The 19233-nt window shown below is 38.4% G+C and overlaps 1 protein-coding gene across 3 annotated transcripts in view; it reads left to right on the forward strand.

The window, feature by feature from the left end:
• Positions 1 to 19233, forward strand: part of pdlim5a (PDZ and LIM domain 5a) — a 54505-nt gene that overhangs the window by 9142 nt on the left and 26130 nt on the right. For all 3 annotated transcript variants that reach the window (XM_077601669.1, XM_077601670.1, XM_077601671.1), the window contains exons 4-5: positions 11507 to 11546; positions 14605 to 14879. In XM_077601669.1, coding sequence (XP_077457795.1) covers positions 11507 to 11546; positions 14605 to 14879 — 315 coding nt within the window. The remainder of the gene's footprint in view (positions 1 to 11506; positions 11547 to 14604; positions 14880 to 19233) is intronic.

Consider the following 19233-nt stretch of genomic DNA (forward strand, 5'->3'; position numbering starts at 1 on the left):
GGACACTCTAAATTGCCCCTAGGTATGGGTGTGTGCATGGTTGTCCGTCTCCTTGTGCCTTGGACCTCAGAAGGCTCAGAGCTAGTTGGACGACTTGTGGTTGTCAAACTTGCATGATGAATCAGGCTGGGTTGTTTTGCTATGCAATGTATTCTGTCAGCCCCTTCCAGTTCAAATGAATTAGACGTTTAGCTCCATCAATGGCGGCCAGTTACTTAATCAGACATTCACAGTATTTGTAATCACGTACTTCGCCCAGTTTTCACGATTTGATATTTTTATAAATATTTTTATAAATATTTTGTTGTCTAAACACAATGAAGTTATCTGTGACTGTTAATGGCTTATGCAGACAAGCTGGCATAACATGAATGCATGGCTCCAGCTTTCAAACTAACAGCTGCCGATCTTATTTTAGTGCAAAAAGTTGGCATGGAGGCTTCCCGAGTGAGGGGTTCTGTTTGGGAAGATGATGCAGGCTGGAGGTGTACGCTTTCATTTTGTTGACATTGTGTTCTTGGAATAGAGACGTCGAGATCCCCGGGTTTGCGTTTGAAGCTCATTTTCCAAGCCAATCGTGTTGCCATTTGTGGCAGTCATGTGCGTCATGCACGTGGAATGAAGATGCTGCCTAAAAACGCCTAACCTCATAGAAATTGAAATCCGTGACCAAAAATTGTACAGAATTAGTTTAAAAAAAACCTCAAGCAACATTAAATGGAAAAGAAAAATTAATTATGAATCAGTTTGTTGTCAATTACCTTATTTTCTCGCATATTAGCCACCTCCGTGTTTAAGCAGTACACTGAAAATTACCTTAAAAACGGTGAATTTGACATTTTCTCTCGTATAAGACGCCCCCTGATTCACAATTTTCACCTCCAGATTCATGGTTTTAATAGGGAGTACAATTGTTTTACTTTGAAGGGAAAATCTGAAGAAAAATCCTTGCACGTGGTATTTCTGAGATACTGTATGAATTGAAAGGATCGCCTGCTGGATTGCACATAACCGTATTTTCACGACCATATGGCGCACCACATTTAATGGTGCAGTGTCAGTAACGAGTGCTATTTCTGTATTTGACACACACAAGACGCACCGCATTTAAAGGCGCAGCCAGGCATGGCAAAACATACACCAGCTTAAACATACACCAGCTTAAACATACGGACACATGCTAAAAACACGTTTTAAAAAAGGCAACAGAAGCAAAACTGAGTTCGATTGTACTTTATTTAGCCATTTTACAATGTACTCACATTTTTTGATCAATCATCACCCACAAATCCATCAAAGTCCTCATTTTCTGTGTCCGAATTGAACAATTGTCCAAATGATTCATCAAAAACGCTGGGTTACCTCTCTTCGTTGTCAGAGTCACTGTCATTGCCATGTTGCTCCATAGAAATGATGCCGGCTTTGGCAAAAGCTCAAACAACTAGCCCGGCGCTGCCTGCCACCCTTCGTAAAGCTGTGTTGATTCCGATGTCCAGCGGTTTTCAAGCATCTGTTGTTAGTGCCTTTAACAACAGTGCAAGCAGACACGTTCGTCCAAGCCGCCACAATCCATTTGCAAATAATGGCGTAACTAGCCCGGCGCTGCCTGCCACCCTTCGTAAAGCTGTGTTGATGCCGATGTCTAGCGGTTTTCAAGCATCTGTTGTCAGTGCCTTTAAAAACAGTGCAAGCAGACACGTTCGTCCAAGCCGCCACAATCCATTCCCAAATAGTGGCGTAACTAGCCCGGCGCTTCCTGCCACCCTTCGTAAAGCTGTGTTGATGCCGATGTCCAGTGGTTTTCAAGCATCTGTTGTTAGTGCATTTAACAACAGTGCAAGCGGACACGTTCGTCCAAGCGGCCACAATCCATTCGCAAATAGTGGCGTAACTAGCCTGGCCTGCGCTTGAGTTAAGCCTCTGGAAATGATGGCAAGCTCAGAGCTCATTTTCATGACTAGGTTTTTCACAGCTGCCGCCAGATAGGCATGCACAAATCAACTCAGCTTCTTCTTGACTTGGCGAAGCTCGTTCTCCTGCTTCCTCCATCTGCTCTATTCCCATGTTTCCTTGCATAGTTGATGGCTTGAAGTTTGAACTGAGCTTCGTAAGCGTGTCTATTTGTATTATATTCATTTTTGGGGGCCTTAGAAACCAAACCGAAATTGTTTTGCAATAAACACATGCCCACAATAAATACAGGTACCTTGTAGGGGCGTGCCTTTAGCGTCCTACCCCACCCTCGTCTGCCTACTCTCCATATAAAGTTATCCAATCCAATATAAGAAGCGTGTCGGCAAGAAGTGCTCAGTCAGGCTTTAGAGCTTACACACGGCGCTCCGCATTATAAGGCGCCCTGTCTATTTTGGAGAAAATGTAAGACTTTTTAGTGCGCCTTATAGTCGTGAAAATATGGTATTTGGGTCAATATAATAAGGAAGTTAATATGCCTGTCTTTCTAAATGCAAAATATCAAATTATTCAATTTGAAAAAAGAAATAAGTCTATCTTGACGAGAACTGATGCTTTTAAATGACAGAAATTACAATTTTCTTACCAGAAGTTTAAGATGTTGTGGTGGCCATATTGTTTCTAATGTCAAAATATCTCGATTCTTTCGATGGTTTGTTCATATTACTGCAATAGTTGTCACTTTCTAACAAGAAATAAAAAGAAAAAAAATCAAAGCAGAAAAAGGAAGTCAAGTGAGCACTGCTGACATGGTAAACACTACAAACATGTATCAAGGTAACTCGCGTCTGGCCAATCAGAGCATGTTTGATTACCTGTAAAAGGTAAGCTGGGGGGCACCCTGCGTGAGCAATGGCAGGCACAAGTGAGTTTTTTCACGTTTTATGCAAGATACGTTTTTTTTCTTGAATTTCATTCATAGACGTCAAAATAAATTTTGTTTAGCGTTTTATGTGTTCATCTTTGCTTTATTTTGAAATAAATGACCATATCAGGCGCATTGTCCTGCGTTATGCCGTTTCGTCTTTGTCACCAGTTTCGTGCATGTCAAGTCTAATTTGTATGCATATAAGCCGTACCCTTATTCAGTCAATTTTTTTGATGCTACAAATACGGCCTATATGTGAGAAAATATGGTAGTCAATTATTGGCAGTTGGCTAGTCCAATTGTACAAGAGTACAAATATTAAGGCAATCGCTCAGCCTGTGAGCCTTTTTTCTGACTGCAATTGCCTACGCAGCTGCCGTGGTCACTTAGCCTCGGCACTGGCTTGTCACTGATGTTCCACAGCCAAAGCTCCTCACCTGTTCGTGTCTTTCATGAAGCCATAGTATTTGCCAAAGATCATTTAAAACTCCCATCGCCGGCGTATTGGTCGGTACTATCCTAATACCGGGAGAATGTCGCCATATTTAGACACACCTGCTGCCGCCTGTCTTTGGACATAGCTCCATTTTGCTGAGTACTAGTGGCATGGTAAATTGTGTATCGTCATTACCGTATTTTTGGACGATAAGGCACTACGTTTTTTCCTCTGCTTTGAACTCTGCATCTTATAATCCATTGTCGTTTATATATGGATTTTTACAGGCCAATGAGATCTATGTTTTTGGTAGGGATTTTAAAAGTATCCAAGTATCAAGCGATACTGAAATGTTGAATCTGTATACCATAGTTAATTGCAAAAGTACACGACAACAGCTCACCAGAAATTTGGTGTCAATGACTATTCTTGATATTAATGCAGGATATTTTTGCAATTTCCCTGTTACCATATTGTCTGCTCTTGCCGTGCTAGACATCTAATTCATCTGAAGTGGGAGGGCTGGCAATGAATAACAAATGTTTCATTCACTGTCACCTTAGCAATTCAAAGGGGTCTTCTCCTGATAAACTAATTCAAAGAATTTCAATTTAGTTGTTGAGAGCCACACATTCTAATGGACTGGATGTGACCTAATGATGAACTTATTCAGTGGAAGGGTGCATCTTGTCCAGAGGAAGAATAAATTTGAATTTTTTTATACCTCATTGGCTGCCATTGATGGAGCTAGACGTCCAAGCCATTTGAAGTTGGAGGGCTAGCAGCGAATGAACATTCATGTGTTGCCACCCTCCCTCTTGAAATGAATTGGACGCCTAGTCGTGATAAACTAATTGGTGGCAGGTTACATCTCATCCAAAGGAGGAACAAATAAAAAAGATTTTACCCCAATGAGAGCGCTAGATGTTAAATCGTTAATTATTGACTCTGACCTGAAGTTTTACACCCATCTTAAGTTTATTGGAAAATTTGGCTATTGCACTCCATCAATTTATTCATCCACTGGCAACCCCTTCCACTTCATTCTTCAATAGTTTTTTTTTTTTAATCAACACTTCTACGTATACTTAACCTATTTTTTTAGTAGATACTGAAAGTGAAAGATGTAAGTCTCCTTTAAGTGAATAAACACATTTAAAAAAAATCACGTACCTGTTAATGCTAAGAAATTACTTAAATCATTGCATCCTGGGTTAATAACAACTGAATAAAAAGCTTGACAAGGTTTTGACCTGTTTTTCAGGTCATCAAAATGAATGATTGCATTACCTAATAATAAGAAATGCCCTTAAGCCTGTAAAATATTTGATTAATAGCATGGGTTAGCGCTTGTCATCCAGTTTGGCATGCTCCACAAACATATTAAAATATTTTAGATTTCATTCGCACCAATGTTCCTGCGGCGAGCCATTTCTTTCTTTTTTTTGCTGACACCAACATATGCCTTGTATGGATTATGCACTGATAATGACAAAGACGTAGTGTAGTGGTATTTTAACTCATTCACTAACAATGACAGCAGTAGACATTCAATTTATTCATTCATCATCCATACAATCTTCTATGACAATCTTCAGGGGTGTTTACAAAGTCCCTCTTCTCTTTTCTGGAGATATTTAAACTCTGGCTCCTTAAAAATATGATAAGGGGGATATAATAATTTATTGTTTCCACTTTGTAATTTTTCACCATGATTTATTCCATGGTTCAGCAACACTAAACTGGATATCTGCTCTTGTGCCGGAGTATGGAAACGTGTTGCTAGATTGAACAAATTAATCAATACATTTATCGAACTTTTTACTGTATGATTGAGCTGGACACCATCTTCCCAGTATCACAACCTCAGAGACAAAACTGTTCCTTGATTTCAATTGTTTAGATTCCAACAACAGAATAAAGAATAGCCCCGCGACCCTAGTGAGGATAAGAGGATAAAGCGGTTCATTAAATTAATGAAAATAGAGGCGGGGGACACCCTGAATTGGTGGCCAGCCGATCGCAGGGCACAAGGACAACCATGCACACTCACACCCATACCTAAGGGCAATTTAGAGTGTCCAATCACCCTACCATGCATGTTTTTGGAATGTTGGAGTAAACCAGAGTACCCAGAGGAAACCCATGCAGGCCCGGGGAGAACATGCAAACTCCACACAGATGGACATGACCTGGATTTGAACCCAGGACCCCAGAGCTGTAAGGCAGACGCGCTAACCACTCGCTCCACCGAACCGCCCTATGCTAATTTATTTAAAGTAAATTCAATGGGGTTGAGCCTGATTTTCTCTGTTAAATCTATAAAAAAAATTCATTCTGATTCCAATACTTTGATGATAGCACATTTTTGAAAACATTTGCTAAATATGTTTTTCTTTTAGTACGAAGTTAAAGCGTACTCACTTGAATGATAATTACATTAAAAAGTAATAAAATAATTACTATCATAGCTTCTTCAGACATTGCCCAACAAGTTACTACGTGTTATGGGTGACAAAAACCTCTGTAAAACTTTAAATGCTCTAAAAGGATACATTTTTTTTCAAACCTCATAAAACTCGTCCAAATCAGTGTTGGTTTACCATATTAGTCCTTTTGCTTAGCGCATGGGCTAACATATCCTAGCAGAGGACACAGGTTTGCTAGCCGACTTTTGCCAGTCTCATCCCTCCCTAACAAAGCAGTATACAGTGGTACCTCGAGATACGATCTTAACTCGTTCCGGAACTGAGCTCGTATGTCGATTTTCTCGTAACTCAAACGAACGTTTCCCATTGAAATTAACTAAAAACAAATACATTTGTTCAAACCCGCTGAAAAAACACCAAAAACAGGATATTGGATTGGAAAAAATGTTTTATTTGTTCTAATTCGCCATCTATTAACAAAGTAAAACATAACTTGTGGTTTAATATTACTAAAATGTGTTTAATGGTACTAAAATTAAAAGTGGACGGCTTTCGGGCATGGTAGAACGGGATATTGCCGCCATCTGCCGGACAAACACGGGTATCACATCTCCCATTATAACGGCCGCGGAGGGAACTATTTCAGCGGCGCAGGGCACATTTTCATATGCTTTATTTATTTTAAGACATTAATAAATAATTTCCTTATAATTTTCTCTCATTTTGTGTGTTTCCTCATCTTTCATACAAAATTGGGACACTGACCACTTTTAAAGGGTTTAGTTGGTAGTTGAGTGAGGACCGTGGAACAAATTAGAGAATTTACATATAAAGTACACCTCTACTTACAAAATGTTCAAGTTACGAAAAAAGTTCTGGAACCAATTAATTTCATAAATAGAGGTACAACTGTACTCCTATACTACCATCTTCTACCTATAGATATTTATTATAGATCTTGTCTTTTCCTTCAAAATTATTTGATAATTTGAGTTAATTAGGTAATATTTTCCCTCCTGAAGCAATATGCTCCAGCTGCGGCCCGCAGTATTCGCCTTGCACACACTTCTTGTGCCTTCCCTGCCCCCGCTTTGAAGGACCAAGAGGCATGGACTTGGGTTTGGGGTTAGGGCAAGAGGGGTTTGGTTGAGTTTAGGGAAGGAATGGTTCGGTTTAGGGTTGGGGTTAAGAAAAACAAGTTTGGAAAGAGAGATAGTTGAGTTTAGGATTGGGGCTAGGATAAAGATTAGGGCACAGAAGGCCCCAAAGCATCGCAGGGATTTTCCTCTTAAGGCAGTGATTTTAAACTTCACCAGAACCTTACATGCAAAAAAGTGTTAATCGAGCATGATAGCTGCATTTTTGTTAAATGCTTAGGAACTCTCACCCTCTTCCTCACGTTTAGCGGTCTACACACCCTCTTTTGACTGATGGATCTACCCCATGGAGATTTTAACCCTCCTTTTTCTTCACACACAAAATAAATTACACTTAGTGGTGAAGCACACGTGGCAATGATTGGTCCTCTGGCATCCTTTCCACGTCACGTTGGTCTTTCTGCTTTAAATTAACTTTAAGGTACAGCTAAACAAATTCTTTCGAGTTCAAAAAGGAGAAAACATTACTCAATCTATAGTGAACTATTGTAAAATCTTCTTAATGAGAAGTGTTGAAAAGTATAGAGCTATCGACTTTTAAATCAATAATGCAAAAGTATTTATCCTCCCTTTTATTTTTTTACAGAACCACAGGACATTTTATTTTGCAGCAGTCTAGATAGTAATGGAGAATATATTTTTGCATTTTCCTTGTTAACTCATTGGCTGTCAAGTTAACAGTGCATTCATTTTAGGACAAATCAACGCAGTGATTTTAGAGAAAGACTGAAAGACTTGAGGCAAAAATAATATTCAAGCTTGTTTTATTTTATATACAGTGGTACCTCGAGATACGAGCTTAATCCGTTCCGGGACTGAGCTCGTATGTCGATATTCTCGTAACTCGAACGAACGTTTCCCATTGAAATGAACTAAAAACAAATTATTTGTTCCAACCCTCTGAAAAAACACCAAAAACAGGATATTGGATTGGAAATAAATGTTTTATTCCTTCTAATTCTATTGTCATCATCTTTTTGCACCGGTGAATCGTAATATAACAAATTTAAATGAACTTGGATTACGATGCAGACACACTCAAAAATAAGTTTAATCTAACCTTACACTAAACTTAATTCTAATTTTGTTTTACATTTTTATACCATTCTTCCGGCCGGGTTGGCTCTGTTTGTCCCGCCTCCAACCTGACTTTTAGTATCGATGGGCTGTTTGCTGTTGTACTCCCTTCAAAATATTCCGAAAATGATGCACACAAATGTCCTCACAATAGGATAATGCACGACCACTTGCCAACGAGAAGTAGTCTAGAATTAGCGATCGCTCCGCCAACAGGAGCTAACAGGGTAAGGGGGGGAAAAACACTGAAAAAAATGCAACGCTCTGCCCAGTGTTCGCAGAGACATTACAAAGAGGGAGTTGCGACCAGAAATATTACACGAGGAGTTGCGGAGCCAGTGCCCCTGATGTTCTTATGAGCAGCCAACGAGAAGTAATATATACCTCGTATTAGTGAACGCTCCGGCATTCGCGCTGAGTGACGGAAAAAACACTGAAAAAAATGCAACGCTCCGCCCAATGCTCGTAGATATCTGTTATACACGAAAGCGATGCGACAAAAAGACAGTGCGCTACAATGATAAACAGCCTCTCATGTCTTGGCCACCTGGCTTTCTCGCATCTTGAAATTTTTCTCGTATCTAGAGATAATTATTTGCTCGAAATTTTACTCGTATCTCGAAATGCTCGTATGTAGGGGTGCTGGTACGTTGAGGTACCACTGTATTTAGTTTAAAAAAAAACTAGCATTATTCAGTAGGAAAAAAATGTTGGTATTATGACAACAGCAATGAGAAGTTGCTTCTGAAACATGACTACTGTTAGATTGTCCTTTCACAAACCTGTGACATTCCACCACTTCATTAGACATTTCCTGAACTCAGTCACCCACGATTTTATGATAGGAACATGTTTGGGTGTGACCATGTTTTAATTTTTTTAATTCCATACTGTTTCAATTGACTACACAAAAAAATGAAGTTCTTTCCAAAATAGGCAATTTTTGTAAACTTTTTACACCCACCCAAGGTTTGTTTACACGATAATGATAACAAGGGGAAACATTATCATTTTGTTATTTATATATGTATATTTATTAATCAAAATACATAAAAATACAATAATTAAACTTAAAAATGAAAATATAATGATGATATAATAATGATGTTTTTTTTAACTCATTGCTGTTTAAAATAAATAAATAAAAAACAATGGGAAGTTCATAAGATAGTTTACACCCTAGAACTTTAGTCCAAAGCTGCTATGTGTAAGGGTGAAAAAGTGGACGCGATAGCAAAGGTGACAAGGCGATACAGACAGGCGTGACATTCATAGCTCTTGAACCCCCAATGGAAATATGTACCGAGGTCTTCTGCTATGCGCCACACTGAGGAGGGCTTTACCGAATGCTTGGAGATATTTCTGCGTCAACTGTCGAGTAACTGTTAATTTGATCCTCGGGAAATGCACGGGTTTTTATGTCTACGTTGTGTACTAGTTTTAGCATCGCAGATTGACTGTACTTGACAACTCACTGGGAAAAAAAATAAGAAGGGACACCTCATCAGTAGTGCTCGCCTTCCCGATAACTGTAACCCTTTAATTCTTTTGTTTTGTAAGTAAGATTATTATTATTAAGATTTAAAGAATATAAAGAAAACAGCTGTCCTGCTTAATTTATATTTAACCCTTACGGTCCTGAGCCTTGTGTGTGTGTCCTCAACGTTATGTGCAATAAGAAAAAGTGCAACATACACTTTGAGGAAAAATTCTATTAAAAACAAACCTTGTTTGCTGCATTTTTTTGTTTGGTCATCCATAGTGGCATGTGTTCATCCGTTATCTCCATGACAACCGACAGTAGCTCGACCATTAAAATGTGCAGGATTTTGTATGTCATCGTCATACTACTATGCTTGTTGGTCACAAAGCAGTATTGGCAGGGTAACTATCTGCGTCTGCATATTCTTAAAAAGAACTCTACCAAAAGACCTTTCCCTTAGCGGATCGAGCTTACAGTCCTGGGTTTGAATTCAGGTCGGTCCTCCTGTGTGGAGTTTGCATGTTCTGCCCGGGCCTGTGTGGGTTTTCTCCAGGTACTCTGTTTTTCTCCCACATTCCAAAAACATGGTAGGATGGTTGAACACTCTAAATTGCCCCCTATGTATGAGTTTGAGGGTAAATGGTTGTCCTTCGCGTGCCCTCCGATTGGCTTGCAAACAATTCGGGGTGTCCCCCATCACGTGTCCGAAGTTGGCTGGGATAGGCTCCATCACCCCCCATGACCCTTGTGAGGATAAGCGGTCCAGAAAATGGATGAATGAATTATAAAATAGGAAATAGCGCATCCCTTGTAACCTCAATATGTGATGCGTACTTTTGTTGTTTCGGAATACTGGACAATTCTGTTTTTCAAGGAATAGTTGGCAGCCTGAACTAGACACATGCTTCATCGTCTGTCCTGATCACATTACCTTTAAGGAGCTTTAACAGATGGAAAAAATAACTTGCCTGCATTCAAAATGGGTCGTGTTATGGCTGTAATGTACGGAATGACTAATATTATGTTGGCCATTCGATATACTGTAATGTGTTTAGGGCAGTAAAACGTGGCATGTAGGAAACGGAACGATCTTGTAACTATATTTATATATATATATATATATATATATATATATATATATATATATATATATATATATATATATATATATACACATATATACATATATACATACATATATACATATATACATACATATATATACATACACATATATATATATATACACATATATACATATATACATATATATATATACATACACATATATATATATATATATATATATATATATATATATATATATATATATATATACACACACACAGATATATATACACATATAGATATATGCCTCTAGGTACGAACGTTTCAGGTTACGAATTTTTTTATATGCAAATGATTGACTGGAGATACAAAAAAGATCCATGTTATGAAATTCCTCAAAAAGTAAATGCCATCTGGCGGACAAACACGGGTATTACATCTATAACGGCCACGGAGGGAGATATGCTTTATTTATTTTAAGACATTAATCAATCATTTCCTTATAATTGTATCTAATTTTTGTGTGTTTCCTCACATATTTCATACAAAATTGGGACGCCTTGACCAATTTTAAAGGTTTTAGTTGGTAGTTGTGTTAGGACCGTAGAACGAATTAGAGAATTTCCATATAAAGTACACCTCTACTTACGAAATTTTCAAGTCACGAGAAAAGTCTTGGAACCAATTAATTTCGTAAGTAGAGGTACGACTGTATGTATGTGTGTGTATATATATATATATATATATATATATATATATATATGTATATATGTCGATATCGATGCGTATATGTGCGTAGATGTAGATGTATAAATGTATAGTATATGTTTTGGTTGAGCATTTGGCCTTAAGTGGCATCGACCATATTCCAGAGTAAAGAGTATCACATTGACATGCTAAAATTAGATGCTTTCAGAAGGAGTATGTTGGGAGGACACTTTAGAATTGGCTCCTCATGTTTTTATAGTCTGTCACTTAGCGAGCTCAGCTTGAAATTATGGCATTTTTCCTTCACAGGGTCACCAGTGCTTCCAAGGCTCCGCCAGTGGCACCGAAGGTAGGATCGTGAGATGATCTTTTACTAAGTAAGACTAAGGCATGCCAGGTGATTTTCAGACTTTTCAAATGTTAGATCATAAGTCTGGAAATCATTCACCTGGACTCTTGGCGATTGCCGCTCATAATTTTGGATGGAGTGCATTATAAAATGTGTTTTAAGTTATTTGAATCAATACCACTTGCATGGTGCGGAATGCAGATAGTTTTGTGTCCATTTGCAGTGAAGCCTCATTCATCATGTAATAATTCTGGACAAGGGCTGCCAGGATGACTTGTTGATTAGCAAATTAATCAACAACTAATTTGAAAATTGATTAATTTTTTAGGAGATATTGTTGGCCCAATAATGGCCGAAACCCTCACCCTCTTAACTCATTGGCTGCCATTAATGGGGATAGACCTCCAATCTTAATGGGTTAGATGTCAACCTCGTGACATAGCATTTTAAACACATCTATCATCATGTTTGCTACTGAAAGACTGAATTATTCTTTTTTTAAAAATGAATAATTGTTTATGTTATTTAAAAAACACAAAAAGAAGAAACATCTTATCTTTTATAATGTATTTTTAAATTATTAAACGAAGGCTAAAAATTGTAAAATTCTTTTTTCAAAGGTATCATTCATTGATTAAAAATCTAACAATTGCTACAGCACAATTATCAGTAATTATTATTTTTTTAAATTTATTGAAAGAAAACAAAACAACTGTAATTATTCTGTTATTTTAGAAAGGTAAATAGCTTTAATGTCACTCCTCTATAAAGGGGAATATAACAAGCATTATTTCATTTACTTCTTATCTCAATTGTTAATTATTAATTTAAAATAACAAAAAAGGAAAAAGAGCAAATACTAAAAAAAGTATAATAATAATATAATAAAAAAGTGAAATTACTTAAATATTCTGATTTATTGATGAAAGCAGATGATTATCTTTCCAATGAATCAAAATTAGGTATTTGTAAACAACTGTGTTTGCTTTGGAAACGGAGTACGTACATACATACATACTACATACATACTACATACATACGTTTCTCATCACATACAGTCGTGGCCAAAAGTTTTGAGAATGACACGAATGTTACATTTTCACAAAGTCTGTTCCTTCAGGGTTTTTAGGTGTTTGCCAGCTTTTTCTATGGTTTGATGACATACAATTATAAGCATTTCACTAGTATAAAAAGCTTGTACAGTGGTACCTCGAGATACGAGCTTAATCCGTTCCGGGACTGAGCTCGTATGACAAGATTCTCGTAACTCGAGCGGAAGTTTCCCATTGAAATGAATGGGAAACAAATTAATTCGTTCTAACTCTCTGAAAAAAACACCAAAAACAGGATATTGGATTGAAAAAAATGTTTTATTTCTTATAATTCGCCATATATTGACAAAGTAATAAATAACGAGTGGTTTAATAGAAATAAAGTGTTTAATCTAACTAAAATTGGGCGGATTTCGCCAAGGGGAGAGGGGCACAAAAGGGGCGGGGGGCTTCGGTTTTTTTTTCTTCCACACAACGCACTCGTAAACGGAACAAACACTCTACCCTCACGTTCGCCATCGATGGGCTGTTTGCTGTCGTACTATTCCCTTCAAAATATTCCGAAAATGATGCACACAAATGTCCTCACAATCGGATAACGCACGACCACTTGCCAACGAGCAGCAGTCTTTTATCTGCGATCGCGCTGCTGCTCATGGGAGCTTCGGGGGCGCTGGCTAGCGGCTCCTTTTAGCTTGTAGCATCTGTGTTCGCATCCCCTCGAACGGCGCCTATGATAGAGTTGCTACCGGGGATGCTGTTGCGAGCCAGTGCCCCTAATTTTCTTATGAGCAGCCAACGAGAAGTAATATAATACTCCTCGTATTAGATAAAAATAACAGGAAATGCAGCAGCTGAGCTTACCCACGTATTGATTGTGGGTAAAGTATTATTCTGAGTGCCATTGCCTGTCGGCGTTGTGTGCACGAGTATACTTCATTACCCAGAAAGCCCTCTTTTCCCTGCGCATGCGCGTTGTGCGTTTCCTGGTCTGAATAACTCATCCGGTGCTCGTAAATATTGTTATACACGAAAGATATGCAAAAAAAAAATGCCATGGCCACCTGGCTTGGTCGCATCACGAAATTTTGACCGCATCACAGGGGAATTATTCAATCGAAATTTCCCCCGTAAGACGAGCATTTTGTATGATGAGCGGTCGTATGACGAGGTACCACTGTATTGAGAATTACATGCAATAGGTCAATATTTGCAGTGTTTACTCTGCTTTTTCAAGAACTCTGCAATTCTCCTTGGCATGCTGTCGATCAACTTCTGAACCAAATCCTGACTGATGGCCGTCCATTCTTGCATAATCAATTCTTGGAGTTTGTCAGAATTTGTGATTAAGAATGCCTTTTCCAGCATGATGGAGCACCTTGTCATAAAGCAAAGGTCATAACAAAATGGTTTAGGGAACAAAACATTATGATTTTGGGCCCTTGGCCAGGAAACTTTCCAGATTATTCCCATTGGGAACTTGTGGTCAATCCCCAAGAGGCCGGTGGACAATCAGAAATCCACAAATTCTGACAAACTCCAAGCAATGATTATGCAAGAATGGATGGTCATCAGTCAGGATTTGGTTCAGAAGTTCAACAACAGCATGCATAATTGCAGAGGTTTTGATAAAGAAGGGTCAACCTTGCAAATATTGACCTATTGCATGTAATTCTCAATAAAAGCTTTTGATACTTGTGAAATGCGTCTAATTGCATTTTATCATGCTTTAGAAACATCTGGCAAACACCTAAAAACCCTGAAGGAACAGACTTTGTGAAAATGTAATATTTGTGTCATTCTCAAAACTTTTGGCCATGACTGTAGTTTTGGCAGACAAAAGTTCATCCATGAGAACCATAACCATAATTAATATGTCAATAATATACAAACCTATTATTTGGCTAATCACAAAAGCAATCAGTGATGAATCGATTATCAAAGTCAGTGGCATCCCTATACTAGCAAGTGTTATGCGTGTGCTGTGCTGTGTATGTGCATGCCAGGTGAACCAATGTGACATCATAAAACCTGTGGCCGTCACGTACACCCCACCACTACCCGAGAACCCTCCCGGACCTTATGGAAGCGGCAGCTCCAAGGCCTCCGCCTTCATCTCGTCCCCAATGTCCGCCTTCACCCCCCCTGGCGCCCTTTCCCCACCCTGCCCGTCCGTGTACAATACAGCCATCCGCCTCTACTCGGCGGAGAATGCCTGTGAGGTGGCAGAGGGCCAACGGCGAAGCTTAGTTGACGGTCAGGGTGGACACGCTTTCAATGGGTGAGTGCTGGACAAAGACACTTCAATCAATCATGAGGCAGGTATTGAGGGCAGGGGACGTGCATGGAAAATGCATGGTGGTGTTTTTCAATTAAACATCTTGTATTAGGGCCACAAAAAGAAAAAAAATAGGCCTGTGGCAAATATAGTATTATAAGAATAAAGGTTGTCTGAAATAGGGACCTTGTCAAAAATTGAAAAGGAATGCACAAGTGAAATAATGTAGAAAAGAAGAATGGCATTGAAATGTTGCTGTCTTTTATAATTTAATTGTTATTACATTCCCAACCAATCTGGGAACACATTTTGACATCACAACCAGAATTGGTGATCATATATAGCCTTCTAGCACATGTCGACAGAATGCTCAAACAGCAACCAGAGAATAGTACACTTGTAGATCGTGTGCGGTCGATTGGTAGCCGGTCTTTTGGTCGCCGGTCTTTTGGTCGTCGGTCTTTTGGGGGCGGTCTTTTGGTCGCCCGGACCGCGACAACGGGCGACCAAAAGACCGGCGACAAAACAAGGTAAAACAACACGGTCTACGCATCAATAAAAGCCAACAATGGCCATGAGCAGTTTCACTGAGCCGACGTGTGAGTGTATGAGTTTGTATGTACATGCGTTGTCCCTTTAAGAAGCTACGTCAGTCAGGGTCTTAACAAGTTCTCCAACAAAAAACAATAAATGTCTGGGAAATTTGGAGCTTTTCTTTAGCCTAATAATTAATAGGGCATTAAGTATGACTAAATAGTAATTCGCAGTTTGAATTTAGGGAATTTGAGCAACGATTTAAATGGTAATTATCAATAACCTCCCGGGCGACCAAAAGACCGGCGACCAAAAGACCGGCGACCAAAAGACCGGCGACCAATCGACCGTGTACCCTTGTAGATGGAACTACAAAAATCTGCAGCTCATTCTGGGTGGGACATCATGGTAGCTGAGAAAGAGGGGATACTTAGGATCTAATTTCATTATTTAGCTTTTCACTCACACTACAAATTGCCCCTAGGTATGAGTGTGATTGAATAAAGTCAGACTTTTACCAAATTGAAGTCAAACTAAAATAAAGTTGCAGTATTATGAGATAAAACATCATAAAAAATGTATAAAAATAGTAGTAGTAATAGAAAACAATGAAAGCTTTATGAGAATAAAATCATAATATTGGAGTAATAAAATTACAAAGAGAAAAAATCCATGAGAATAGTGGTAATATTGAGATTTCAGTGGTAATATAATAATTAAGTAATACTTCTTAATGTTATGAGATAAAATTTTGTTACTTTACATGTTTTGGATAGATTCCATGGTTAAATCATATTATTACGATATTAACTTTGCAAACATAATTTATACTACCACTATTCCTACATTATTATGACTTTAATATCACAACACAATTATTTTCTCATAATATTATGACATAATTATTCTAATATTACAAATTTAAAATTGTAGTTTAAAGGAGTAAAACTCTAAACTATAAATATCAGGATTATAATTGTGTAATATCACCATTTCATAGCTTTATTTTTTTCCCTTTGTGTCCATATTATTACTCCCTTTCTGGCCTGGTAAGCGCCGAGAGCTCTTCCATCTTATCGGGGAGGGATTTCACTTTCCCCATAATAATAGATGGAATGATTGGTCTGAAGCGTCACTTCTTCTCCCACTTTTGTCCATCTCCGGATTTCCAGCGACATCGAGGTGTTGCTCTTTCTGCTGCGTATTGCTCACAACTGATCCCATGTGTATGACAGCGGCTGCATGGCTGAATGGTTCCAAAAAAGAACTAGCAGAAAGAAACTAAGCTAATAGAACAAAGAAAGTTGTAAAAACATTAAAGTAAAAAGTATAAAGTACAAAGGAAGATATTAAGAAATATTAAAATGTAATAAAAAAAGATAGAAAGGCTGTAAAACACAGAAAACGAGTAAGAGCGGACGGAGCTACTGCCGCCCGACGACGCCATCTTGAAAAAAAATTCTCTCGTAACATGATGACTTTATTCGTTCGAGTTTGAGTTTTGATGTATTTAATAAGGGACAGCACATATTAATGAACATATCTATATTCATGTTGATGAACATATGTAAATATGTAAGATTGTATCCGAGGGTTAATTTCCATCTTTTGTCCCTTGTGTAGGTTGAAGATAAACAATGACACATACCAGACACACATACACAAACACGCACGCACATACACACACACACATACACACACACACACATACACACACACACACACACGTAGCACAGTATTAGACAGGGTTGTGATTTCAATTTTGTTTGTCTAACAGCCAGGCTTTAAGATGATTAGCGAAGTGATTCAGAGACGGGAGTTCACGTAGGTTAATTGGTATTGAGCTCCAGGTATCTTAGGCATGGACAGAAAAGGTGTTTTGGCTGATTGTACTCTTTTTGAAGGGAGCTACACAGTCACCTCTAGAGCCAGCCCTTGTTGATGTATTGGAATGTTTTTGTACAAAATCTTGTAGTGGAGGAGGAGCTTTGTGTTGGAAGATTTTGTAAACTATGGTCGCATTTGCTTATTCAACAGTATTGTCCCAGTTCAGGCGTTTGTATTTTTTTTAATATCTGACAGGGGTGGTGCGTTTTTGGCTTTCTGTCCAATACTTTCAGAGATGCTTATAAATGGTTTCAATTGGTTTAAATGTTGTTTTGCAGGCCGATGACCAACTTGTTAGGCAGTAAGTCATGTGTGACATGATCATTGTGTCAAAATATAGTTTGGCAGACTCAGGCGTTAGATTGTTTCTAATGAACCTAAAAATTGGACAGATTGAATTTAATTTTATTCACTGTGTTAGAGAGTGTTTTTTATTTGTTGTTTAAAGACAAGTTGAGAGTCAAGAGTGATTCCTAGGTAGTATTTAAATTATTGGACTACATTGATTGTTTTTCCTTGGACAAAAATGTTGGGGTCACTGTTATTTGTCACTCTTTTTGTGAGAAGTACATACGGACAGTCTTGAATATGTTTAAGTGTAGTTGGGATTTTTCAAGCCAGTTACTCACGCTCGTCATTGCATCTGTGAGTTCCTGTGCAGCATGTTTTTTGTACATATAGAACAGCATCATCGGTATACATTTGGCAGGTAAAAATTGAAGGACAACAGCTTTGCAGATCATTTATGTAAAGACTGAAGAGCAGTGGACCTAGGACTGACCCGACTTTATTTTTGTATATTGCTACCACTCTTGTAGGACGGTTCTGTTTTCTTTGTCACTTTTTTGTTCTCGCAATATTATGAATTTGTTCTTGAACAATATACTATATAACATATAGCATATGTTTTATTATTCATACTATTCTGCCTGTATTCTTTCAGGCCTTTTTTTCTTTTTGTGGACCTAAAGCACCATCATAATCTTGACTGTGACCATCTGAATTTGATGGATAAATGCCAATGTTTGCATGGTGTTTGCGAGATTCCTTTTTTTCAAACTGTTTTGACCATTTTACTCGATCTCCTTTTCAATCTTCTTCCCACCTCTCTCCAGATGACAGGAGCTCCTCTGCTCACAAAGTTAGTTCCAAAATGCATGTCCAGTACATGGTTGTCGTTAAAAGCTTCTTTTTTTGACTGTGTATTTAATTAAAAATACTGTATTTCCTCTAAATGGGGGCCATCCCGCTATCGATGCTTCGCACTTAGGCACTGACTCTTGGGTCAGTGGTTTGAATGCCAATCTTAGGCAAGCTATTCAACCGAATACACAACACGAGTCACGGTATATCGATAATGTGATCTTTCACCACTTTGCGACTTCTACATTCGCAGCTTCAGTACATTGCAGATTTTATATTAAGTATAAAAAAAATTCATAAAATTGTCAAAATTCACACTGAAATTGCAACGCAAAGACGGGAGATGAAAAATGGCGAAGATCAGGGCTTTGCTTCTTCTTCGGCGCTGAATTGAGTGGCACTCAGCTCCAAAGAAGAACTTCACAGTATAAGAATGACGCGCCAAAGAAGAAGAATTTCACCACATAAGAAGAATGACGTGATGAATATTATAAAAGGGCAAGTAATAGAATATCTTGCCTTCTCCTGTTTTGTTGCGAGTGAATTTCCCATTGCGCACATTATCTGGATAAAGCCAACACTGAGCCTTTCCAGCTTTGTTTGGATTTCAAATTGCCATCTAAAATGCCTCCTAAGCGTCCTGTGGAAGAATCATTACTGGAGCCACCACCGCCTCCCCGTTGCAGACCGGGGACTTAGGGTGAAAAGCGCAGACACAGCAAGCCGAGGGCGGCGCAGGCGTGCCGGCGGCGAACGAGGTCTGCCCCGTGACCCGCATTCACAAACTGTTTTA

The sequence above is a fragment of the Stigmatopora argus genome, chromosome 5 (assembly GCF_051989625.1).
Source record: "Stigmatopora argus isolate UIUO_Sarg chromosome 5, RoL_Sarg_1.0, whole genome shotgun sequence".
Taxonomy (NCBI): Eukaryota; Metazoa; Chordata; class Actinopteri; order Syngnathiformes; family Syngnathidae; genus Stigmatopora; species Stigmatopora argus.